Consider the following 25,372-nt stretch of genomic DNA (forward strand, 5'->3'; position numbering starts at 1 on the left):
TGCCGACAAGCATTTTTCAGATGGAGACTTAATTCTCCAGCAGGACTTGGCACCTGTCCACACTGCCAAAGTACCAATACCTGGTTTAAAAACAACAGTATCACTGTGCTTGTTTGGCCAGAAAACTCGCCTGACCTTAAACTCATACATATCTATGCAGTATTGTCAAGAGGAAGATGAGAGACACCAGACCCAACAATGCAGACGAGCTGAAGGCTGCTATCAGACCATCCTGGGCTTCCATAACACCTCAGCAGTGCCACAGGATGATCGCCTCCATGCCACGCTGTACTTATGCAGTAATTGATGCAAAAGGAGCCCTGACCATGTATTGAGTGCATTTACTGAACATACATGTCAGTAAGCCATCATTTCGGATATTAAAATAATTTTTTCATGCTGGTGTTATAAAGTATTCTAATTTACTGAGATAATGACTTTTGGGTTTTCATTGGCTGTAAGCCATAATCATCAACATTAACAGAAATAAACACTTGAAATAGATCACTCTGTAATGACTATCTAATATATGAGTTTGACTTTTTGTATTGAAGAACTAAAATAAATTAATTTTTATGATGATATTCTAATTTTGTGAGAAGCACCTGTATCTTCTTACTTACTGTGTGCTGCTGCTCTTCTTGATTTCGGTTTACTGCAGTCACAGCAGTTTGAGCCTGTTCACACTTCCTTCATTTTGGAAGAAGATGCTGGTCAGATTTTTATTTTTTTGCAACATATAATGCACATTGGTAATCTTTTCCTAGTATGACTAATGTTTCCATAATATTTCAGTACTGAAACACTGATTGCTAAAGAGGTTTTAACCCCTTAATGACAGCCAATACGTCTTTTTACTGACCTGAGATATAAGAGAATAGCATCCCTATACAGATGACAATCCAGCAGCTGTCAGCTGTACGCTATAGCTGACAACTTGCTGCATCAGCCACAATCAGTGTTTGCACCGTCCGCATCTGTTTAACCCCTTAGATGCTGCTGTCAAAAGTGACTACACCATACAAATGGTTAACAGAGTGTGGGGGCTTCCCATTTATCTCCATCAGTACCCAGAGATCATGATTGTGTGGTCCTGATATTTGCCATGACAATTCACGGACAAATAACTGCCTTAGGCCGGAGTCACGCTACAGCGAGATACGGCCGAGTCTCGCAGGTTAAATCAAGCTCTGGCACCGGCACTCCGGCCGCACGCTCTGCTCTGGAGTGCCGATGAAAGAGCTTGGTTTTAACCGGCGAGACTCGGATGTATCTCCCTGTGTGTGATCCTGGCCTTAAGAGTCTCCTGGCTATAGCGGCCTTTTCAGAAGTTAGCGACATTTAGGTGGTAAAAATAAACTTTTTCATTCCTGTCATGTCACTTTGCATTAATTCCTGAATATCACTTAAAGGGTTAATAAACTACCTGACAGCAGTTTTAATTTTGTGAGGGATGCAGTTTTTAAAATGGTATCACTTTTGGGGGTGTTTCAATATATAGGACCCTGTTATGATCTGGAGGCCTAAGAGCAGCATGGGACGTACTCTGGAGAAGGTGGTACCTGTACTGACCGCAGACCCTGAACCTAACACCTCAACTAGAAGTAGCCGTGGAATGTACCTAGCGCTCCCTAGACATCTCGACACAGCCGGAGGACTAATTACCCCTAGAGATAGAAAAGGGAAAACTATCTTGCCTCAGATAAAATCCCCAAAGAACAGGCAGCCCCCCACAAATATTGACTGAGAGGAGAGGGAAAAAACATACACAGACTGAAATGAGAATTTAGCAAAGGAGGCCACTTCTAGCTAAATAGAAAGGACAGGACAGAGTACTATGCGGTCAGTATTAAAACACTAGAAAATATCCACCACAGAAAATACAAAAACTCCACAGCTAACTAAAGACATGGAGGGTATATCTGCATCTCCAGAGATACCAGCTTGGCTAAACAAATCCTTATACAGACCAAGCTGGACAAGACAAAACATGGAAAATAACTGAACAATAAGACCACAGCATGTGGACAGCAAAATCAAGGCCAGAACTTATCTTTGTTAAAAAGAACTGCAAAGCAGAAGAGACCAGGCAGGGATGTGAATCCTCCAGGAACAATGGACAACTGGCACTGACTAAAGGGTGAAGCAAGACTAAATAGCCCTGTCCAAATTGCACAAAGTGAAAACACCTGATAAATGCTGTGATTCAGAGACAGCAGCGCTACCACTTACAACCACCGGAGGGAGCCCAAGAGCAGAATTCACAACAGTACCCCCCCTTGAGGAGGGGTCACCGAACCCTCACCAGAGCCCCCAGGCCGATCCGGATGAGCCAAATGAAAGGCACGAACCAAATCATCAGCATGAACATCGGAGGCAACAACCCAAGAATTATCCTCCTGGCCATAACCCTTCCATTTGACAAGATACTGAAGCCTCCGCCTCGAAAAACGAGAATCCAAAATCTTCTCAACCACATACTCCAACTCCCCATCAATCAACACCTGGGCAGGAGGATCAACAGAGGGAACAACGGGCACCACATATTTCCGCAACAAAGATCTATGAAAAACATTATGGATGGAAAAAGAGGCTGGAAGGGCCAAACGAAAAGACACTGAATTGATAATCTCAGAAATCCTATAAGGGCCAATAAACCGAGGCTTAAACTTAGGGGAAGAAACCTTCATAGGGACATGACGGGAAGACAACCAGACCAAATCCCCAACCCGAAGCCGGGAACCAACACAGCGACGACGGTTAGCAAAACGCTGAGCCCCTTCCTGAGACAACACCAAATTGTCAACAACATGAGCTTAAATTTGCTGCAACCTGTCAACCACAGAGTCCACCCCAGGACAATCAGAAGGCTCAACCTGCCCTGAACAAAAACGAGGATGAAAACCAGAGTTACAAAAGAAGGGTGAAACCAAGGTAGCAGAACTAGCCCGATTATTAAGGGCAAACTCGGCCAATGGCAAGAAAGCCACCCAATCATCCTCATCAGCAGACACAAAGCATCTCAAATAAGTTTCCAAAGTCTGATTAGTTCGCTCGGTTTGGCCATTTGTCTGAGGATGAAATGCGGAAGAAAAAGACAAATCAATGCCCAGCCTAGCATAAAAGGCCCGCCAAAACCTAGAAACAAACTGGGAACCTCTATCGGACACAATGTTCTCCGGAATACCATGCAAACGAACCACATGCTGAAAAAACAACGGAACCAAATCAGAAGAGGAAGGCAACTTAGGCAAACGTACCAAATGAACCATCTTAGAAAACCGGTCACAAACCACCCAGATAACTGACATCCTCTGGGAAACCGGAAGATCCGAAATAAAATCCATAGAAATATGCATCCAAGGCCTCTCAGGGACCGGCAAAGGCAAAAGCAACCCACTAGCGCGGGAACAGCAAGGCTTGGCCCGCGCACAAGTCCCACAGGACTGCACAAAAGAACGCACATCCCGTGACAAGGCCACCAAAAGGACCTACCCACCAAATCTCTGGTACCAAAAATCCCAGGATGACTGGCCAACACAGAACAATGAACCTCCGAAATCACTTTACTAGTCCATCTGTCAGGAACAAACAATTTCCCCACTGGACAGCGGTCAGGTTTATCAGCCTGAAATTTCTGAAGAACCCGTCGTAAATCAGGGGAGATGGCAGAAAGAATCACCCCTTCCTTCAGAATACCGACCGGCTCAAGGACTCCAGGAGAATCAGGCAAAAAGCTCCTAGAGAGGGCATCAGCCTTAACATTCTTAGAACCCGGAAGATACGAAACCACAAAATCAAAACGGGAGAAAAACAGGGACCATCGGGCCTGTCTAGGATTCAGCCGTTTGGCAGACTCGAGATAAATCAGATTCTTATGATCGGTCAAGACCACAATACGGTGCTTGGCCCCCTCAAGCCAATGTCGCCACTCCTCAAATGCCCACTTCATAGCCAACAACTCACGATTGCCGACATCATAATTACGTTCCGCAGGCGAAAACTTTCGAGAAAAGAAAGCACACGGTTTCATCAAGGAACCATCAGAATTCCTCTGAGACAAAACGGCCCCTGCCCCAATCTCAGAAGCGTCAACCTCAACCTGAAAAGGAAGAGAAACATCCGGCTGACGCAACACAGGGGCAGAAGTAAATCGGCGTTTAAGCTCCTGAAAGGCAGAAACAGCCGCAGAGGACCAATTCGTCACATCAGCGCCTTTCTTCGTCAAATCGGTCAGAGGTTTAACCACACTAGAGAAGTTGGCAATGAAACGGCGATAAAAATTAGCAAAGCCCAAAAATTTCTGAAGGCTCTTCACGGATGTGGGCTGGATCCAATCATGAATGGCCTGAACCTTAACCGGATCCATTTCTATAGATGAGGGAGAAAAAATGAAGCCCAAAAAAGAAATCTTCTGTACTCCAAAGAGGCACTTAGACCCCTTCACAAACAAGGCATTATCAAGAAGGATCTGAAATACCATCCTGACTTGTTTCACATGAGACTCCCAATCATCTGAAAAAATCAAAATATCATCCAAATATACAATCATGAATTTATCAAGATAATTCCGAAATATATCATGCATGAAGGACTGAAACACAGATGGAGCATTAGAGAGTCCGAATGGCATCACAAGGTATTCAAAATGGCCTTCGGGCGTATTAAACGCAGTTTTCCATTCGTCCCCCTGCTTAATACGAACCAGATTATATGCCCCTCGAAGGTCAATCTTAATAAACCAACTAGCCCCCTTAATCCTAGCAAACAGATCAGAAAGCAAAGGCAAAGGGTATTGGAATTTGACCATGATCTTATTCAAGAGGCGATAATCAATACAGGGTCTCAAGGAGCCATCTTTTTTGGCAACAAAGAAAAAACCTGCTCCCAATGGTGAAGAAGATGGCCGAATATGCCCCTTCTCCAAGGACTCCTTCACATAGCTCCGCATGGCGGTATGTTCTGGCACAGACAGGTTGAAAAGTCGGCCTTTAGGGAACTTACAGCCTGGAATCAAGTCAATAGCACAATCACAGTCCCTATGCGGTGGAAGGGAACTGGACTTGGGCTCATTGAATACATCCTGGAAATCTGACAAAAACTCAGGAATTTCAGAAGAGGGGGAGGAGGCAATTGACATCACAGGAACGTCACCATGAACCCCCTGACAACCCCAACTAGTCACAGACATAGATTTCCAATCTAATACCGGATTATGCACCTGTAACCATGGGAAACCCAGCACAATAGCATCATGCAAATTATGCAACACCAGAAAACGACAATCTTCCTGATGGGCTGGCGCCATGCACATGGTCAGCTGTGTCCAAAACTGAGGTTTATTTTTAGCCAACGGTGTAGCATCAATGCCCCTCAAAGGAATAGGACTCTGCAAAGGCTGCAAGGGGAAACCACAATGTCTGGCAAATTCTAAGTCCATTAAATTTAGAGCGGCGCCTGAATCCACAAATGCCATGACAGAAAATGATGATAATGAGCAGATCAGGGTCACAGATAACAGAAATTTAGGTTGTACAGTACTGATGGTAACAGAACCAGCGATTCTCTTGGTACGCTTAGGGCAATCAGAAATAACATGAGCCGAATCGCCGCAGTAAAAACACAACCTATTCTGACGTCTGAATCCTTGTCGTTCAGCTCTAGACACAATCCTATCACACTGCCTAGACTCAGGACTCCGCTCGGAAGACAATGCCATAGTGTGCACAACTGCGTTTGCGCAAGCGCCGATCAATCTGAATGGCCAGAGACATAGAATCACTCAGACCAACAGGCGTGGGGAACCCCACCATAACATCCTTAACGGATTCAGAAAGACCCTTTCTGAAGATTGCCGCCAAGGCATCCTCATTCCATTTAGTCAGTACAGACCATTTTCTAAACTTCTGGCAATATGATTCTGCCGCTTCTTGACCCTGAGACAGGGCCAACAAGGTCTTCTCAGCAAGATCCACTGAATTAGGTTCGTCATACAATAACCCAAGCGCCTGAAAAAAGGTGTCTACATTAAGCAACGCCGGATTCCCAGGTTCCAGGGCAAATGCCCAATCCTGGGGGTCACCACGCAGCAGAGATATAATAATTTTAACCTGCTGGATGGGATCACCAGAGAAACGGGGTTTCAGAGAAAAAAACAGTTTACAGTTATTTTTAAAGCTCAGAAATTTGGACCTATCCCCAAAAAACAAATCAGGAGTTGGAATTCTAGGCTCTAAAACTGGAGTCTGAACGATATAATCGGAAATACCCTGTACTCTAGCAGCAAGTTGATCCACACGAGAAGCCAATCCCTGAACATCCATACCAGCGCCGAACTCCTGAGCCACCCAGAGACAAAGAGGGAAGAGAAAAAAACCCACAACAGACTACAGAAAAAAAAATGGCTCAGCACTTTCCTTCCCTTCTTCTGAGATGCGGTTAACTCATTGTTGGCCAGTTGTACTGTTATGATCTGGTGGCCTAAGAGCAGCATGGGACGTACTCTGGAGAAGGTGGTACCTGTACTGACCGCAGACCCTGAACCTAACACCGCAACTAGAAGTAGCCGTGGAATGTACCTAGCGATCCCTAGACATCTCGACACAGCCGGAGGACTAATTACCCCTAGAGATAGAAAAGGGAAAACTATCTTGCCTCAGATAAAATCCCCAAAGAACAGGCAGCCCCCCACAAATATTGACTGTGAGAGGAGAGGGAAAAAACATACACAGACTGAAATGAGAATTTAGCAAAGGAGGCCACTTCTAGCTAAATAGAAAGGACAGGACAGAGTACTATGCGGTCAGTATTAAAACACTAGAAAATATCCACCACAGAAAATACAAAAACTCCACAGCTAACTAAAGACATGGAGGGTATATCTGCATCTCCAGAGATACCAGCTTGGCTAAACAAATCCTTATACAGACCAAGCTGGACAAGACAAAACATGGAAAATAACTGAACAATAAGACCACAGCATGTGGACAGCAAAATCAAGGCCAGAACTTATCTTTGTTGAAAAGAACTGCAAAGCAGAAGAGACCAGGCAGGGATGTGAATCCTCCAGGAACAATGGACAACTGGCACTGACTAAAGGGTGAAGCAAGACTAAATAGCCCTGTCCAAATTGCACAAAGTGAAAACACCTGATAAATGCTGTGATTCAGAGACAGCAGCGCTACCACTTACAACCACCGGAGGGAGCCCAAGAGCAGAATTCACAACAGGACCCTCAAAGTCACTTCAAGCCTTGATAGGTCCATTCAAAGTTTGAAAATTGCAAAAAATTTTTTACATTTTTGTCACATTTTTTTTTATAAATAAACACAGAACATATCAACCTGAATTTACCATCATCATAAATTATAATGTGCCACGAAAAAAAAATATCTCAAAATCACTGGGATTTGATTAAGCATTCCAGAGTTATTACTACATAAAGTCACACTGGTCAGATTTCAAAAATTTGGCCCGGTCACCAAGAGGTTAAAAACCAGATGAAGGCTATGTTCACATTCAGCTTTTTTCTGGAAATTAATAAAAATTGCTTGTTATAGTACCAGCAAAGCTCTGAGATTTCAGAGATCTCATGCACACAGCTTTTTTCCATTCCTGACTAAATTAGAGAACTGCAGCGTTTTGGAATCAACAGCATGTCAAATCTTTCAGCATTTGACCCAGAGAAAGCAAGGAAAGTGAAAAAGTGCTGTAAAAAATTGCCACAAAAGTTTTTGAAGTGTTTTTGGTAATTAAAACTAACTTTATTAAAGACTAGATGTTTCCAGCCAGCTAACGCTCGGCACGCTCATTGCTATCAAATTAACGCTGCTGGTGATTAAAACTAAAGTAAATAATGACAACATTCAATAGCGCTTACGCAGGTGGTAAATTAACTTAAAATGAAGTTAATAACAATAGTATGGTGATATGTTGGGGGCGGGATTGTGTGTGGTAATGGGGGGCGGGATTGTGTGTGGTGATGGGGTGGGGGGGCGGGGATTGTGTGTGGTGATGGGGTGGGGGGGCGGGGATTGTGTGTGGTGATGGGGTGGGGGGGTGGGGATTGTGTGTGGTGATGGGGTGGGGGGGCGGGGATTGTGTGTGGTGATGGGGTGGGGGGGCGGGGATTGTGTGTGGTGATGGGGTGGGGGGGCGGGGATTGTGTGTGGTGATGGGGTGGGGGGGCGGGGATTGTGTGTGGTGATGGGGTGGGGGGGCGGGGATTGTGTGTGGTCATGGGGTGGGGGGGCGGGATTATGTGTGGTCATGGGGTGGGGGGGCGGGATTATGTGTGGTAATGGGGGTGGGGGGGCGGGATTATGTGTGGTAATGGGGGTGGGGGGGGCGGGATTATGTGTGGTAATGGGGTGGGGGGCGGGATTGTGTGTGGTAATGGGGTGGGGGGGCGGGATTGTGTGTGGTAATGGGGTGGGGGGGCGGGATTGTGTGTGGTAATGGGGTGGGGGGGCGGGATTATGTGTGGTAATAAGGTGGGGGGGCGGGATTATGTGTGGTGATGGGATGGGGGGCGGGATTATGTGTGGTGATGTGGTGGGGCGGGATTGTGTGTGGTAATGTGGGGGGCGGGATTGTGTGTGGTAATGTGGGGGGCGGGATTATTTGTGGTAATGTGGTGGTGGGCGGGATTATGTGTGGTAATGTGGTGGGGGCGGGATTATCTTTGGTAATGTGGTGGTGGGCGGGATTATGTGTGGTAATGTGGTGGGGGGACAGGATTATGTGTGGTGATGTGGTGGGGGGCGGGATTGTGTGGTGATGTGGTGCGGATTGTGTGTGGTAATGTGGTGGGGGACGGCATTATGTGTGGTAATGGGGTGGGGGGACGGCATTATGTGTGGTAATGGGGTGTGGGGGCGGGATTATGTGTGGTAATGTGGTGGGGGACGGCATTATGTGTGGTAATGGGGTGGGGGGGCGGCTTTGTGTGTGGTATGTGGTTATGTGTGGTATTGTGGGCGGTGATGGGGGGCGGGATTGTGGGCGGTGATTGGGCGGGATTGTGGGCGGTGATGGGGTGGGGGGCGTCATTGTGGGCGGTGATGGGGTGGGGGGCGTCATTGTGGGCGGTGATGGGGTGGGGGGCGTGATTGTGGGAGGTGATGGGGCGGGATTGTGGGCGGTGATGGGGTGGGGGGCGTCATTGTGGGCGGTGATGGGGTGGGGGGGCGTCATTGTGGGCGGTGATGGGGTGGGGGGGCGTCATTGTGGGCGGTGATGGGGTGGGGGGTGATGGGGTGGGGGCGGTGATGGGCGTGATTGTGTGCGGTGATGGGGTGGGGGGCCTGCAGCAATTCTGTCCTGTCCACCATTCATGTGGCCGCTGCAGCCAATCACTGACCTCACCCGCCACTTCCTTTAGGTGCACTGATAAATCCAGTGATTGTCTGCTGCAGTCATCTGAATGATCAACGTGCCAACACCGTTGCAGATGAGCCGAAGACCTACCAGAACGGGGCTGTGGAAAGAACGAAATAGGTATGGTATTGGAATTTTTCGACAGTCTGTGAGGAAGGAGCTCTAACAAAGTGCACCTGTAGTACCTACATTAGGAAGTGCCATAAAATCACAAAGTCCATTACCACATTTCCAATTCTTACCCAGTTTTTCTATTATCCTGCACAATCCAATCAAAGTGGCACGCATTGCAACTGATCTCCAAAGATCACATCTATTTTCAATTGTTGCAAGTACTACTGCTGTACACAACAATGATCTTACAACAAATGGTTAAATGACTGCAGCAGTTAACAAAATGTATAGTATCCTGTATGAAAGATAGCTTTGCCTAACAAAAGAGGCCCTTTACTGCACATATCACTCTAGACTCTAGAGAAACGCATTTAATAAAGTGTATTTTAAATGGTTTTAAAATGAATTGTCTGTGTCGGACACACCTGTTCATGCTTCCTTGTTCTTATTAGAATGTGCACATTATAGATTCAGACTGACGGCAGCAAAACCACGAAGTAACACATGGAAACAAGGAGAACGGAAACAGAATAGGTTTCCTTTTACTCTGATGATAGCTTTACACACTATTGGCATTCTCTCAGGCAGCTTCACCAGGTATTCATCTGAAATGGCTTTCCAACAGTCAGCACTGCTGTCCTTTGCCTTCATTCTGTGGTCCAACTTATCCCAAACCATCTCAATTTGGTTGAGGTCAAGTGATTGTGGAGGCCATGTCATTTCACACGACACTCTGTCCCTCTTTATCTTGGTCACATAGCCCTTACATTGTTGGGAGATGTGTTTTGGGTCCTGTTGCAATAGAAATGGTTCTAAGTACAAGATGGGATGGCATTTGGTTGCAAAATGCTGTGGTACATATGCCTTGAATCTGGAATAAATCACCAACAGCGTCACCTGCAAACCCTACACACCCTCACATCTCCTCCTCCATGCTTCATGGTGGATATCACACATATAGAAACCATCTTTTCAGTTTCTCACAAATATATGGTGGTTGGTACCAAAAAAGGAGATTTTTGTGTACTCACCGTAAAATCTCTTTCTCTTAGCCTCTAATTGGGGGACACAGGACCATGGGTGTTATGCTGCTGTCCACTAGGAGGCGACACTATGCATAATCTGAAAAAGATTAACTGTGGCTCCTCCTCTGCAGTATACACCCCTGGACGGCATCAGCCTTCTCCAGTTTTGTGCAAAAGCAGTAGGAGGAACGTAACATGAATAACATAATTATGCCTGTAAGAAGGCAACTATGTAACATGAATAACATAATTATGCCTGTAAGAAGGCAACTATGTACGAGCTCAAGAAAACAATATGAGAACTCAACAGTTACAACGGCCCGGAAAGGGCAACAGGGTGGGAGCTGTGTCCCCCAATTAGAGGCTAAGAGAAAGAGATTTTACGGTGAGTACACAAAAATCTCCTTTACTCTGTCGCCTCATTGGGGGACACAGGACCATGGGACGTCCTAAAGCAGTCCCTGGGTGGGAAGCAATGGACGAATATTGTGCCGACAGGCCCCTATACTTAGGGCACCGCCGCCTGCAGGACACATCTACCCAGGCTCGCGTCCGCTGAGGACTGGGTATGAACCCTGTAGTGTTTAGTAAACATGTGTAAGCTAGTCCAAGTGGCCGCCTTACACACTTGTTGTGCCGAAGCCTGGTGCCGAATGGCCCAGGAGGCCCCTACCGCCCATGTAGAGTGTGCCGTAATACCGGCTGGAAGAGGAGAATTCTTAAGGCGGTAGGCCTCTTGTATGGTGGATTTGATCCACCTGGCAAGGGTAGCTTTGGAAGCTGGCAGACCCTTGTGGCCACCTTCCGGAAGGAGGAAAAGAGAATCAGACCTCCGGAAGGACGCAGTCCTAGACACGTATATACGCAATGCCCTGAAGGTCAAGCGTATGCAGAGCCTTCTCCACTCTATGAACCGGAACCGGACAAAGGGATGGTAGTGAAATTTCCTCATTGAGGTGGAAGTTGGACACAGCCTTCGGAAGGAAGGATGGGACCGTACGAAGAACTACCTTGTCCTGGTGAAAAGCCAGGAAGGGCCGTCTGCAGGAGAGTGCTGTCAGTTCAGACACCCTGCGTAGCGAGGCGACTGCCACCAGGAAAACCACCTTCTGGGAAAGAAGGCGGAGCGGGACCTCCTTAAGGGGTTCGAAGGGTGGTTCCTGCAATGCTGTCAGGACCAGGTTGAGGTCCCACGTTTCTAGTGGTCGTCTGTAGGGGGGAACCAATCGGGAACCCCCCTGAAGGAAAGTCCTTACTTGCGGCTTGGTAGCAATGCGCCTTTGAAAAAGCACTGTGAGGGCTGACACCTGGCTCTTAAGCGAGCCCAATGAAAGCCTGGCCTCCAGACCCGATTGGAGAAAACCAAGTACTTTGGGTAGGGAATAAGGGAGTGGGGTCTGGCCACGAGAGTCGCACCAGGTAAAGAAAGCTTTCCAGGTACGGTAATAAATCTTGGCAGAGGCTGGCTTCCGTGCCCTGATCATGGTTCCAATTACGTCCGTCGAGAGCCCTGCCTGGGTTAGAACCCAGGTCTCAAGGGCCACACCGTCAAATTGAGAGCACCTGAGTTCTGGTGGTAGAACGGGCCTTGTGATAGAAGATCGTGGCGGTCGGGGAGACGCCAGGGGGCGTCTGCTGTGAGTTGCACGATGTCGGCGTACCATGTGTGTCTGGGCCAGTCCGGTGCAATTAGGATGGTTGGAACTCCCTCTTGTTTGATCTTCCTCACCACTCTGGATAACAGGGGGAGAGGTGGAAAAATATACAGAAGCTGGAACTGGGTCCAGTCCTGAACCAGAGCGTCTGCTCCGAGCGACCGCGGATCGAGTGTTCTGGCCATGAAGTTGGAGACCTTGGCATTGAAGTGGGATTCCATTAGGTCCACATCCGGGGTCTCCCAGCGGAGACAGATCTGGTGAAAAATTTCGGGATGGAGAGACCACTCTCCCGAGTCTATTCCTTGTCGGCTGAGAAGTCGGCTTCCCAGTTGTCCACACCCGGAATGTGGACCGCCGAAAGAACCGACCCTGTGTCCTCCGCCCAGCGGAGGATGTGTGACACTTCTCCCATCGCCTAGGTACTGCGGGTCCCCCTTGGTGATTCACATATGCCACAGCCGTGGCATTGTCCGACTGTATTCTGATGTGAGAGGCTGCCAGTAAGTGATGGAAGGCCCTCAATGCCAGAAGGATGGCACGAATTTCCAGGATGTTGATGGGCATGGTCGCTTCCACTGGGGACCACTTGCCCTGTGCCCTGTGGTGTAGGTACACCGCACCCCAACCCCTCAGGCTCGCGTCGGTGGTCAGAACCTTCCATTGACCTGTGAGAAAGGATTTCCCCTTTGCTAGCGAGGTTGGCTTGAGCCACCAGTGCAGGGACCTCCTGGTTGACGACGTTAACTGGAACTCCCTGTCGAGAGAAAAGGGATTCCTGTCCCAGGACTTGAGAATAGCTAGTTGGAGAGGTCTGAGGTGAAACTGGGCAAATGGGACCGCTTCTATTGCTGCTGCCATCTTGCCGAGGACTCTCATGGCAAACCGGAGAGATCGAGGGGGTTTGCGGAGGAGGGTGCGAACTGCTAGTCGGAGAGCCAGTGCCTTGTCCTTAGGAAGGAGCACTAGACCCCTGGAGGCGTTGAATAACATTCCCAGGAAGGTCAGGGACTGACTCGGGGTTGGTGATGACTTTTGTAGGTTGATTAACCAGCCCATGCGACAGAGTATCGGTTGTGATTGAGACGCTGAGCACCCAGTCCTTGAAGGTGGGAGCCTTGATGAGTAGATCGTCCAGGTATGGAACAACTACTATGCCTCTGGAGTGCAGGACATCCATGGTGGCTGCCATGACTTTGGTGAACACTATGGGAGCCGTGGCGAGTCCGAAAGGGAGAGCCACGAATTGGTAGTGGTCCTGGCCTATTGCGAACCTGAGAAACCTCTGATGGGCAGGTGCAATGGGTATATGCAGGTATGCGTCTTGTATGTCTATGGAGGCGAGATATTCTCTCTTCTCCATGGACGCAATGATGGACCGAAAGGACTCCATGCGGAAATGACGGACCCGTACATATTTGTTGAGCTGTTTTAGGTCTAGTATGGGCCGTACGCTGCCTCCTTTCTTGGGAACTACGAACAGATTGGAGTAGAACCCTCGGAAGCGGTCGGTCATGGGTACCGGTACTATGACTCCTGCTTGAAAAAGCGAGGAGACCGCTTGGTGGTAGGCACGAGCCTTGGCTGGCAGTTTTGGGAGGGGATGAATTGGTCCGGTGGGTTGGAGGTGAAGTCTATTTTGTATCCGGAAGACACTAGTTCCCTGACCCACCTGTCTTCTGTAATAGGCAGCCAGACTTGATGAAAGAGCAAAAGTTGGCCGCCTACTGGTGTGGTGTCTTCCGGAGTCCGTGAGTCATGATGATGAGAAAGTCTGAGATTTTCCTCCTCTGGGCTTAGGCTGGCCTGCTTTTGACTGCCAGGTCTTGTCCGACCTTTGCGTCGATCGTGAGTTGTCCCTGCGTGGGGAACGGTTACGATTTTGTGCTGGACGTGAGACGGACCAGCCGGAGGAATTCCGAAAGGATCGGAATCGAGTTTGGTTACGCTTCTTGTAAGTGCGTTTAGGTTTCAGTTGGGGAAGAGAAGTACTCTTACCCCCGGTGGCGTTGGATATCATAGTGTCCAACTGTTCACCGAAAAGTCTCCCACTGAGGTAGGGGAGGTGCGTAAGGAACTTCTTTGAGGCTGCGTCTGCTTTCCATTCCCGCAGACAGAGGATACGCCGAATCGTGATGGCGTTTGATGCTATCACCGCTACTCCCCTTGCTGAATCCAGAGCTGCATGGAGCATCTAGTCTGCTACAACTGCTATTTGAACCGCTTGGTCCGACAGCTCAGGAGCGGATGCTTGGAGAGCTTGTAAATTCTTTGCCCAGGCCAGAATGGCCTTGGCAGCCCAAACTGAGGCGAACGCGGGAGCCAGGGACGCCCCTGCTGCCTCGAAAATTGAACGAGCCATGCGTTCTACCTGCCGGTCTGCTGCGTCCCTGAGGGTTGAGCTATCTGGCAGTGAAAGGAGGGTCTGTGCTGCTAGTCTAGAGACTGGGGAGTCCACTTCAGGTGGATCTGTCCATTCCTTGGTGTCCTTCTGTGGGAAGGGGTACCTCTCCTCCAGATATTTGCGATTAGCGAATTTTCTCTCAGGCTGTGAGAGCTGCTTTTTAAGGATCGCCTTAAACTCTGGGTGGTTAGAGAAAACCTTAGGCAGCTTCAGAGGTCCTTCAAAGGAAATCTTATGTTCTGGGGCCTCTGGTGGCGGATCAGAAATGTCCAGCACCCGATGGATGGAAGAAATTATGTCCTCAACTAGCGCTGTATTGCTAGGAGGGATTGGGATCTGGGACTCCTCCATTTCTCTGGCTGAGTTAGAGTCGCAGATGCCTTCCGAATCCTGTGTATCACTGAGGCGTCCCCTGCTGAGTGGGCCGGGGAGGAGGCCTTCTCTGGTCGGGGATTGCGGAGATCTGCATTGTCTGTCCCTGGAATGGGACGGTCTAGAGGACCTGGAGCTACGGTGTTTCTCCCTAGAGGGGGATGACCGTGTGCTATGGGATGACGCAGATGGACTTGATCTATGGGTCCGCTTGCGTCCTGACCTAGACATGGATGTGCCAGGGTCATCTTGTTCCTGAGTCAAGCTCTCCCTTTCTCCCTTTGCTGGGTAACGGTCATAGCCGGGGCATGACCCTGCAGAGCCTGAAGCAATGTGGATGTTAGGTTATCTATAGACTGCGTCATAGATTGCGATATCTGAGTAGCCCATTCCGGCGTGGCATTAGACACCGAGGCATTGGCAGGGGCTTCTTGGGGCTCTGACACATTAGTTTGTATACAGTTCTGACAATGCGGGTACGTGCTGCTACTGGGGAGAGCGGTCCCGCAGGCTGTGCAGAAAGCATAATAGCAGTTCTGCCTGGTTCTCTTGGACCTTGAGCCCGGCATAGTGCCCCGATGCCGGCAGAGGACCTTACAGGGGTAGAGAAACCTATAGGGGAGCCTTATAGGTAATATGGATTCACAGCTGAGTAAAAAACCCAGCTGTGATCTTACCCCACCAGTGTGCCCCTAGGTCCAGCACCGAAGATCCACAGTCTTGTACCCCCCAGAGACTGGCTGCCTGGTCCTGGTCCTGCAGACCGGGAGATGCAGGGTTAATCTGCAGCAGAAAATGGCTGTTGAGAAAAAGAGGAAGGAGGAGAAGGGGGCGGAGAGCTGGAAAAAGGCGGCAAAGCTGTGTAAAAGCGCGCCCTTTCTGTCTCGATCCACCCCCTTTATGACACTGTAGAGTGTCATATTTGTCATCCGGGGGGCGGGCCGGGGGGGCGGAGAGGAGGCGGCAGCTTCAGCTAGGCCGAAGCCGGGGCCTAAATTAGATGCCTGAGGTCCAGAAGGGCTCCAGGCCGGCGCGAAAGTCCGGGAGGGGGTCGGATCTGAACCGGACCCCTCCGGATTTAAAGGCAGGATGGCGGTGGGGCTATAAGCGGAAGGGGGAGCCCGGTTGGGGTCTCCCTGAGGCAGTATAGAGCTGGTGCTGCCGCAGAGACAGGGGCGCAGGGAGCCCTGTCTCTGTATGTGACATGCCTGCCTGCACTCCCCCCGGCCCCAACAGGAGCCCGCAGCTGGGCTGGGGTCCCTGGATGCAGACGCAGTGTGCTGGCCCATTGCTGGGAGCTTCAGAGTGCTGCCTGTACAGACCCTACCTGAGGTGTCTCAACCTAATACCCCCAGAGGGGGATTAGGGAGGGTGCTGCTGTCACACCTTCAAGGGCCTTTATCCTCGCCTCGGCCTCAACCCAGAAACCAAAAGGAATTGGGCAAGGAGGGGGGGTCTCGACTTCGAACCAGCACCCGAGGGACTGGGGAAGAAGTAGAGATGGCTATTCCCCATGTTGCTCCAACTGGGCACCCCATAATAGGGGGCCGAGGAAGGAGCCATGCCGGGAGTCTCACAGGAGACCCTCTTTTCTTCATCTGTAATCCCGTCGGAAAAAACGGAGAAAAAATCTTTTAGGTGTGCCTCCTATGCGACACTAAGCAAAAACTGGAGAAGGCTGATGCCGTCCAGGGGTGTATACTGCAGAGGAGGAGCCACAGTTAATCTTTTTCAGATTATGCATAGTGTCGCCTCCTAGTGGACAGCAGCATAACACCCATGGTCCTGTGTCCCCCAATGAGGCGACAGAGTAATCTCAAATTTTGATTCATTAGACCACTCTATACACTTCCATTGTTCTAATGTTCAGTCCTTGGTGTTGCATCTCCTTGTTTGCAGTCTTCAGTAGGGGCTTATTTCCAGTAATTTGATCACTGATCATTAAGCCCTATTTCTCCTCTGGACAGTTGATGTTGAGATGTGCCTGCTACTTGATGTCTATGCATCATTTCTGAATGCTGCGAATTTGAGTTTTCGGAGGCTAGTAATTCTGAGGAACTTATCCACTGCAGCCGTGGTCATTTTTGGTGCTATTTTCTTGGCGCAGTCCTCATGACAGCCAGGTTCATCAGAGCGATTGATAGTTTCATGACTGAAATTCAGGCTACCCTCAACGGTCTAGCAATTTTCCAGATTGACTGACCTTTATTTATTGAAAGTAAAGATGGACTGTTGTTTCTCTTTAGTTAGTTGAGTGTTTATTGCCATATTCTGGCTTAGAACAGTTGTATATAGAACTGTGTACCAACACTGCCACTGCAAAACCATCCGGATAGCCGCAGAAACTTCCTGAAGACTAGTGAAGATCTCAGATGATCTCTTGATAAGGCATACCGGCTCATTGGAAGCCATTCTAGGTGACTACCCGATGAAGTTCCTTGAGAGAATGTCAAGAGTGTTAGCAGAGTAAATGGGGGAGTACATTGAGATACCTAAGGTTTCACACACTCAAGGTTCCATACGTGTTTTGTTTCTTTGTGGTTTTGTTGCCTTCAATTCTAATCTACAATGTGCACATTCTAATAAGAGCAAGGAAAACCATTGCATGACCAGGTGTATCCAAACTCTTGACTGGTCTTGTATGTTATAGCTCAGATTGCTTGCTATAGTTATAAGTACATTGACCAATATAGCAAACAAAGATATCACTCTCCTTCTAGCTGTCACAAAGTTACTCTCAAAGTTTCCTACAACTAAAGACATTTTTCTTTTCCAGACAGAATAAAAACCCAAACCACTGGAAATAACCGGTTTCATTTAGAACATCCTTACTTCTTTGACATAGTTATCAGCCACATCAATATGAGGGTCATCTGTCCTTCGGTCAGCACTTGGCATGTCCGCCGCATGTGTTCCAGGATGATGGAGCAGTTTCACATTACCCCTGATGCCCAGATTTATGGACTGCTCAGGGCAGTATAAGGAGTCCCGGCTGACCGTCAGGTCTGTGTTGTGCATCTCTTGGGGACGGCAGTCGGCTTTTAGAGATCTCTGAGCACTGTGTAAGTCATTTTGCTGTAAGTGAGGATCAACAGAAAGCTCGGTCTGAGCAAGGGGTGAAGAGATGTTATCAGAGGCCAGCGTCCGAATTATAATCCCTGGTGTATGACAGTGGACTGTAACATTTTCACTTGCATTTAGGAGGTTTTCCGGCTGTGCATAGATACAAGAAAAGTAGGTTACATATCCATCTGCTAATAAGAGATTACACAAGTCCAGCACCAGGGAGACAAAACTCTAGTTCATTGCTTTATAATTAAAATGTGTGTGGCACGCAGATTATACAATTTATCTTGCTTTAATTTATGCCACATTGGCTGGTTCAATTCCATAGACCTGCGTTTCCTAACTTCCTGGTGCCGCGACACTCTGGTAAAAATGTTGGTGGACACCAGGCGGGAGGCAGCCCATGACTTCCTGAAGCACTAATTTATTCAACCACCTCCGCTGAAGTAACTGAATAAAGCAGCAGCACTGCAGGAGAGGGGGCAGAGCAGCCTGTCGCTCAGGAGATCCCATGTGCGGTGTCTGTGAGTGTGTTTTCATTCATGTATATGAATATTTCACCAACATGTCTCTAGTGATTATAGCTCAAGTAATGATGAAAAAACATTTTCCTTCCAAGCGGATCAGTGCTTGCAAACTCTGATGCCGCTGTGCTGATCACACTGCAGTTCTACACATTGTCTGGTTTTTGACCCCCTACTTCTGTTTCTAGAGCGCTTTAAGTGATCTGCGCTATTAAGGATGTACCCAGATTGGCGGACATCACCAGCGTGCAGGAGACTGTGTGGTTCACTTGGAGAGAAAGTGCAGATAAAGCGTGGGATGTAACCAAACTGGAAGCAGTGATGTTGAAAATGGTATGCAGGAAAGGTGAAAACCATGACAAACTTATATGGGGATCACTGGGGGTTAATACTAGGAGTCAGCATCCTTTTTTCATTGTGTAGTGAAGCAGTCTTCTTGGCGTCCCTATGCAGAACAAGGTAACGATGTTCTGTGCTGTGATTTTTCTTCACAATGATAATCTATAGGGATGTTTCACAATTAATTACCTTTCCTGCCATATTTGTGGTCCTAAACAAGGTGGTACAGGACCAAACCTGATCTATGGCTTCCCATAATGGCAATGTACTGTAGGTATGAATTACTTCCATACTGCCCTGTCCAATCTGATGATGTCCTAAATAATATATTGTGACATAGTCACTAGCATAGTATGTGAAGGGACATACGTATTACTGCGCATAGTGCAGTCAGTGATGTGAAACCAGAGTGTTTTTGCCTCCAGCATGATAAGTGCTTGGAAGGTTAAAAGGAACCAATGTTATGGGCTAGTTGTAGTGGACCTCCATGGAGCGGGTAGGAGTGGGTCCACAGTATCTCTCCACCCGCAGAGTCCTGCCAGGACCTGTGTGAGGTCAAGGTCATGTGACCATCACATGGGATGTTAAATACCTGGGTGTGTGAGAGTTGGGTGTTTGTTTTGGGAGAGCAGGAACTCCCACATAGCTCCAGGAAGATCTCAGGACTGTGAGGGTTAGCTACAGGTGAACTCTGCAGGTATGGACTCATAATGGACTGTGTTTTGTTTGTTTTATCGTTATGCCAGCAAGGCTCTGTTTATTTTGCTGAACCCTGCCAAGGTTTATGCTATCCACAATAAACCAGCAGGTGATTCCCTACCAGAATGGTTCCTGGGTCTACCTAGGAAAACAGCTGAGTGTGTCACCAGCCCCTCACAATACATACTGAAGATTTTCTAACTAATGTTACAACCTGCCAAAGTAACTCAATTAGGCTACGTTCACATTTGCATTGTTGGGCGCAGCGTCGGCGACGCGACGCAACCAACAACGCATGTACACAACGCAGCGTTTTGCGACGCATGCGTTGTCATAAGATCCTACAGAACGGGACTTTCGGCGCAGGGAAAATGCTACAAGTAGCGTCCCCTGTGCCCTGTCTTGTGCGTCTATATGACGCATGCATCGTAAAACGCAGTACAACGCATACCGGCGCATGTCCATGTGCCCCCCATGTTAAAGATAGGAGCGCATGACACATGCGTCGGTATATGTCGACGACGCTGCGCCCAACAACGCAAATGTGAACGTAGCCTTAATGCTTATGATATACCCTACCAACTTAAGCAAGGCAAGAACAGACACAAGCAGTGAATCTGTATGGCCGTACTCACAGATAAGGCATGCACAATAATCTGCTCTGGTGATGCTGGCGAGGTGTTTGAGGTCAGGGTCACACCTTGGTTGGATGTCAGCGTTAATGGAAGACTTTGGGTAGAACTTGTCTGAAGGATGAAGGTGCCTGAGGTGCCACTTGGCTGTAAATAAAAGGACTTGGGGGAAGATACAGAGTTAGCAATTAAAAATAGAGGATTGATATTATGCTTTCTTTAGTAATTATTATATTGGAGAGAAATAACTCATACATCGCGCTATGAAAAATATAGTCACCTACTTACTGGTAAGATCTCAAATGTCTGCAGCGTTCCTGCTGATAGCGTGTCTGGGTCAGCATTAGGAGAGGAGGATTCAGGCGAGGCTAGAATAAAAGGAGAAAGTAACTATCAGCTGAGAATGACTGAAAACTAGGGAAGACCTATTTCATTTATTTATTTTACTCACTTCTATAGCGCCATTAATTCCACATCGCCTTACAGACATAATCATCGCTGTCCCCGATGGGGCTCACAATCTAGATTTCCTATCAGTATGTCTTTGGAATGTGGGAGGAAACCGGAGATCCCAGAGGAAACCCACGCAAACACGGGGAGAATATACAAACTTCTCACAGATGTTGCCCTTGGTGGGATTTGAACCCCAGGACCCCAGTGCTGCAAGGCTGCAGTGCTAACCACTGAGCCACCAGAAAAGCAATCTCTAGTTTTTACATAAAGTGGTTAAAGCAGCATCTTGAGAAAAAAGATGAATTATATATTGTATGGGGGTGGGTTGCCAGATGCTACCAGTGTATTACAATCAACATCTGCGCTGTATGGAGTGGGCACAGCTCCTGACCCCACTCCACGCACCCGGACCACGTACAGCTGGTTGTGCCAAGAGGTTAATATCGATAAATGTGGGAGAATTATATTAACATTACGATAGGCTTTATAAGAATATACAGTGTATGCAGTTTGTGTTATCAGCAATACATTCTCTGGTGCTTACAAAGGTGCGTGATCTGTACAGGGATCTGTAACGAAGCCATTGAACTCTGGGGCAGGTTTGGGCTCTCCTCCAAGTGAGCCACCCGGATCTGTACATGCTGCACGCTGGAGGATCCGCTCTGGGACTGGATGTCCGCTTTGTTCTCCAGCTCCTGAGCACCCAAGAGAGTAGTTTGGCTTTCATGCAACTGCCTCAGTCCTTTTATTAATACTGGAAAAAAAATAAATCCACTATTATAAATCAATCTTTAAAGAAATGCCATAGCAATGTTCCTGAATGACCGCAAGTGTTAAGATAGAGGTTACGGAATCGTCCATCTGAGCTGTGGAGCACTAACAGCTCACTCACACTAATGGTTAATCAGCGTCAAAGAATGGGGTTTTCAGTACCTAGACCACTTGAAAACTGGAACACTAGAAACCCTTTAAAGGGAACCTGTCGCCCCCAAAATCGACGGTGAGCTAAGGCCACCGGTATCAGGGGCTTATCTACAGCATTCTGGAATGCTGTAGATAAGCCCCCGATGTATCCTGAAAGATGAGAAAAAGAGGTTATATTATACTCACCCAGGGGTGGTCCCGCTGCGGTCCGGTCCGATGGGTGTCGCGGTCCAGTCCGGCGCCTCCCATCTTCATCAGATGGCGTCCTCTTCTTGTCTTCACGCTGCGGCTCCGGCTCCGGCGTACTTTGTCTGACCTGTTGAGGGCAGAGCAAAGTACTGCAGTGCGCAGGTGCCGGGAAAGGTCAGAGCGGCCCGGTGCCTGCGCAACAGGGCAGACAAAGTACGCCTGCGCCGGAGCCGCAGCGTGAAGACAAGACGAGGACGTCATCCTATGAAGATGGGAGGCGCCGGACCGGACCGCAACTCCCATCGGACCCGAACAGAACCGGACCGGGACCGCCCCTGGGTGAGTATAATCTAACCTCTTTTTCTTACCTTTCAGGTTACAACGGGGGCTTATCTACAGCATTACAGAATGCTGTAGATAAACCTCTGATGCTGGTGGGCTTAGCTCATCTTCCATTTTGGGGGTGACAGGTTCCCTTTAAAATTAGATTCCATTTTTCCCTAAACACATTTCTGCACTGTACTATATTATGGCAAATGAGCAATTTAATTACAGTCATAATAACATATCCTAATGGAAACCTAAACGAGGCAGATACCGGCTCTTTCATATCAGGAGCCCTATAAGTAGGTACCGCAGTCAGCATTGTCCGTGGCATCTACATGGTTTAATGGATGGGATCAGAGTAATCAGCATTCACAATATTACTGGTTTTATGGAAAAAAAAGTGTCGAAAACATTGTCATCAGGTAACAGAAAGCAAATCACTGATAAAATCGCTGTACCTGGAAAGGACACATCTTTGTGGTTTGCAATCTGCCGTTTGACAGTCCACCATTTACTTCTGAGCCACTGCGGAGATCGAACACTGCTCCAACCTTCTGACAATATATCCCAGTTAATGTCATTTTCGTCCAACACGCCAAGTTCTGCTATTCTAGTTGAGAGGAAAGGAATATAATGAAAACAATAAAAATGCTAGTTTTCTCAAAACACTAGAGAAGGAGAATTCTCCACTGCTATTTGCAAATTTAGCTCCATCTACAATATTGTATTAATTTTTTTTTTGAATTCAGCATTTGATAATCCAGCAGAGAAAAGTGAAAAGGTAGAGAACATAGAGAAACCCAGTAAGAGAATTCCTGACGGAACTGAAGGTCGCAAATGATAGTGTGTGCCCCACTTCTATCATAATCTGCTACTAAGTGAGCAATGTTTAGCAGAAAGGAACCATGTGTGTCTCAACAAATTTACTATAATACTTTTCTGACTTATGTATACGGAAAGAAGGGCTAATTTACTAGGTGTGTACCTCTTAATAACAGGCGAATCTTACTTTAGCGTGCTAAAAATATGTAGGTATTAATAAATTCCCCTCGTGCTGAAAGGAACACTAAACTTACTTAGTGCGTGTTCTGAAACAATCAGTCTTGGGCAACGTTCCCACATTGAGCTGTTTGGTGAGGTTTTGATATTGCAGATCTTCTGCATCTATTAAGCAGAATAAGTTACTTGCATTTTTTCAAAAATATGCAACACCAAAAACTGATTGTAGGAACGTAGCCTTATAGAGATCCGGCAGAGAACACGAGGGGACTCTTCCAGCTATTCGGCCCTGTTTTTGCCATGTACACAACAGAGGAGTGGAAGGGCTCAGAGGGATTAGAAGTGATCTCCTAGGACATACACAACCAAATACTTCATATATTTATCAGTTATAATTGTAATATGAGACAAAACAGGAGTAAAGAAAGGGAGAAGATTAAAGGGGTTAACTTGGACTTTGGTTATTTTTTCATGTGATGCCAAGAACGGCAGGTAGTGGCTAGCTACATGCGTCTACATGTGACGATCTCTGCCAGTTTAGGTGCTGTCTCTTCTGCTTCCTTTGACCTCATGTCAACAGTTCTTATATTCCGGTCTGCCCTGTCGACGTCATGGTGATTGACAGAAAGCAGTTGTCAATCAGCATGACATTGGTAGTGATTCTACCTCCTCCTCCTGAGAGGTGGTTCCTCCTCCTCTCACCTTCCCCTTACTGTTGGGGTTCCTCAAGGATCAGTCCTAGGCCCCCTCCTCTTCTCTTTGTATACTGCCCCTATTGGACAAACAATCAGTAGATTTGGTTTCCAGTACCATCTCTATGCTGACGACACCCAATTATACACCTCTTCTCCTGTTATTACGCCTGCCTTTTTAGAAAACACCAGTGATTGTCTTACCACTGTCTCTAACATCATGTCCTCCCTCTATCTGAAACTGAACCTGTCAAAAACTAAATTCCTCGTGTTCTCTCCCTTTATTAACCTACCTTTGCCTGACATTGCCATCTCCGTGTGCGGTTCCACCATTACTCCAAAGCAACATGCCCACTGCCTTGGAGTCATCCTTGACTCCGAGCTTTCATTCATCCCCCACATCCGATCACTGGCTCGCTCTTCTTATCTGCATCTCAAAAACATTTCTAGAATTCGCCCTTTTCTTACTTTCAACTCTGCAAAAACTCTTACTGTTTCACTTATTCATTCTCGTCTGGACTATTGTAACTCTCTACTAATCGGCCTCCCTCTTACCAAACTCTCCCAGCTCCAATCTGTCCTGAATGCTGCTGCCAGGATCATATTCCTCACCAATCGTTACACCGATGCCTCTACCCTGTGCCAGTCATTACACTGGTTACCCATCCACTCCAGAATCCAGTACAAAACTACTACCCTCATCCACAAAGCACTCCATGGCTCAGCACCACCCTACATCTCTCTGGTCTCAGTCTACCACCCTACCCGTGCCCTCCGCTCCACTAATGACCTCAGGTTAGCATCCTCAATAATCAGAACCTCCCACTCCCGTCTCCAGGACTTTACACGTGCTGCGCCGATTCTTTGGAATGCACTACCTAGGTTAATACGATTAATCCCCAATCCCCACAGTTTTAAGCGTGCCCTAAAAACTCATTTGTTCAGATTGGCCTACCGCCTCAACGCATTAACCTAACTATCCCTGTGTGGCCTATTAAATAAAAAAAAAATAAAAAAAACATAATCAGGTTCCTCACATCATGTTCTCATACACTTTATGCAGTAAATATCCCTCTGTGTCTGTACTGCTACATACTTAGGCTGTTAACTGGTTCATGCAGCTTTACATGAACACCCGAGCCTTACACTATGGCTGGTCCAAATAACTAAAGCAATTGTTACCATGCACCTCTAGTGTCTCCCCTTTTCCTCATAGATTGTAAGCTTGCGAGCAGGGCCCTCATTCCTACTGGTATCTGTTTTGAACTGTGATTTCTGTTATGCTGTAATGTCTATTGTCTGTACAAGTCCCCTCTATAATTTGTAAAGCGCTGCGGAATATGTTGGCGCTCTAATAAATAAAAATTATTATTATTATTATAGTGACACCTCATCGATATAACAGAGCAGAAGAGAAGAAGCTGCCCTGTATGAAGCAGGAACATTTGTCAGCAGGAGTGGTCCGTGACCACTCTGAGCCGGCAGAGATCGTCATAGGGAAGCACAAGCATGTAGTTAGCAACTATCTGCCAGTAAGTCCACATACGTAAAAATAAGCAAAGTCCCTGCAAGTCCTTTGA

General features: G+C 47.5%; 1 protein-coding gene across 2 annotated transcripts in view; it reads right to left on the reverse strand.

Moving 5' to 3' along the window:
- The window catches only part of DMTF1 (cyclin D binding myb like transcription factor 1), a 61,865-nt gene that overhangs the window by 6,510 nt on the left and 29,983 nt on the right, over positions 1-25,372 (reverse strand). For both annotated transcript variants that reach the window (XM_077264642.1, XM_077264641.1), the window contains exons 10-14: positions 22,560-22,711; positions 21,206-21,415; positions 20,497-20,576; positions 20,212-20,370; positions 17,781-18,161 (exon numbers count right to left, since the gene is read on the reverse strand). In XM_077264642.1, coding sequence (XP_077120757.1) covers positions 17,781-18,161; positions 20,212-20,370; positions 20,497-20,576; positions 21,206-21,415; positions 22,560-22,711 — 982 coding nt within the window. The remainder of the gene's footprint in view (positions 1-17,780; positions 18,162-20,211; positions 20,371-20,496; positions 20,577-21,205; positions 21,416-22,559; positions 22,712-25,372) is intronic.

Source organism: Ranitomeya variabilis, chromosome 5 (genome assembly GCF_051348905.1).
Source record: "Ranitomeya variabilis isolate aRanVar5 chromosome 5, aRanVar5.hap1, whole genome shotgun sequence".
Classification (NCBI taxonomy): Eukaryota; Metazoa; Chordata; class Amphibia; order Anura; family Dendrobatidae; genus Ranitomeya; species Ranitomeya variabilis.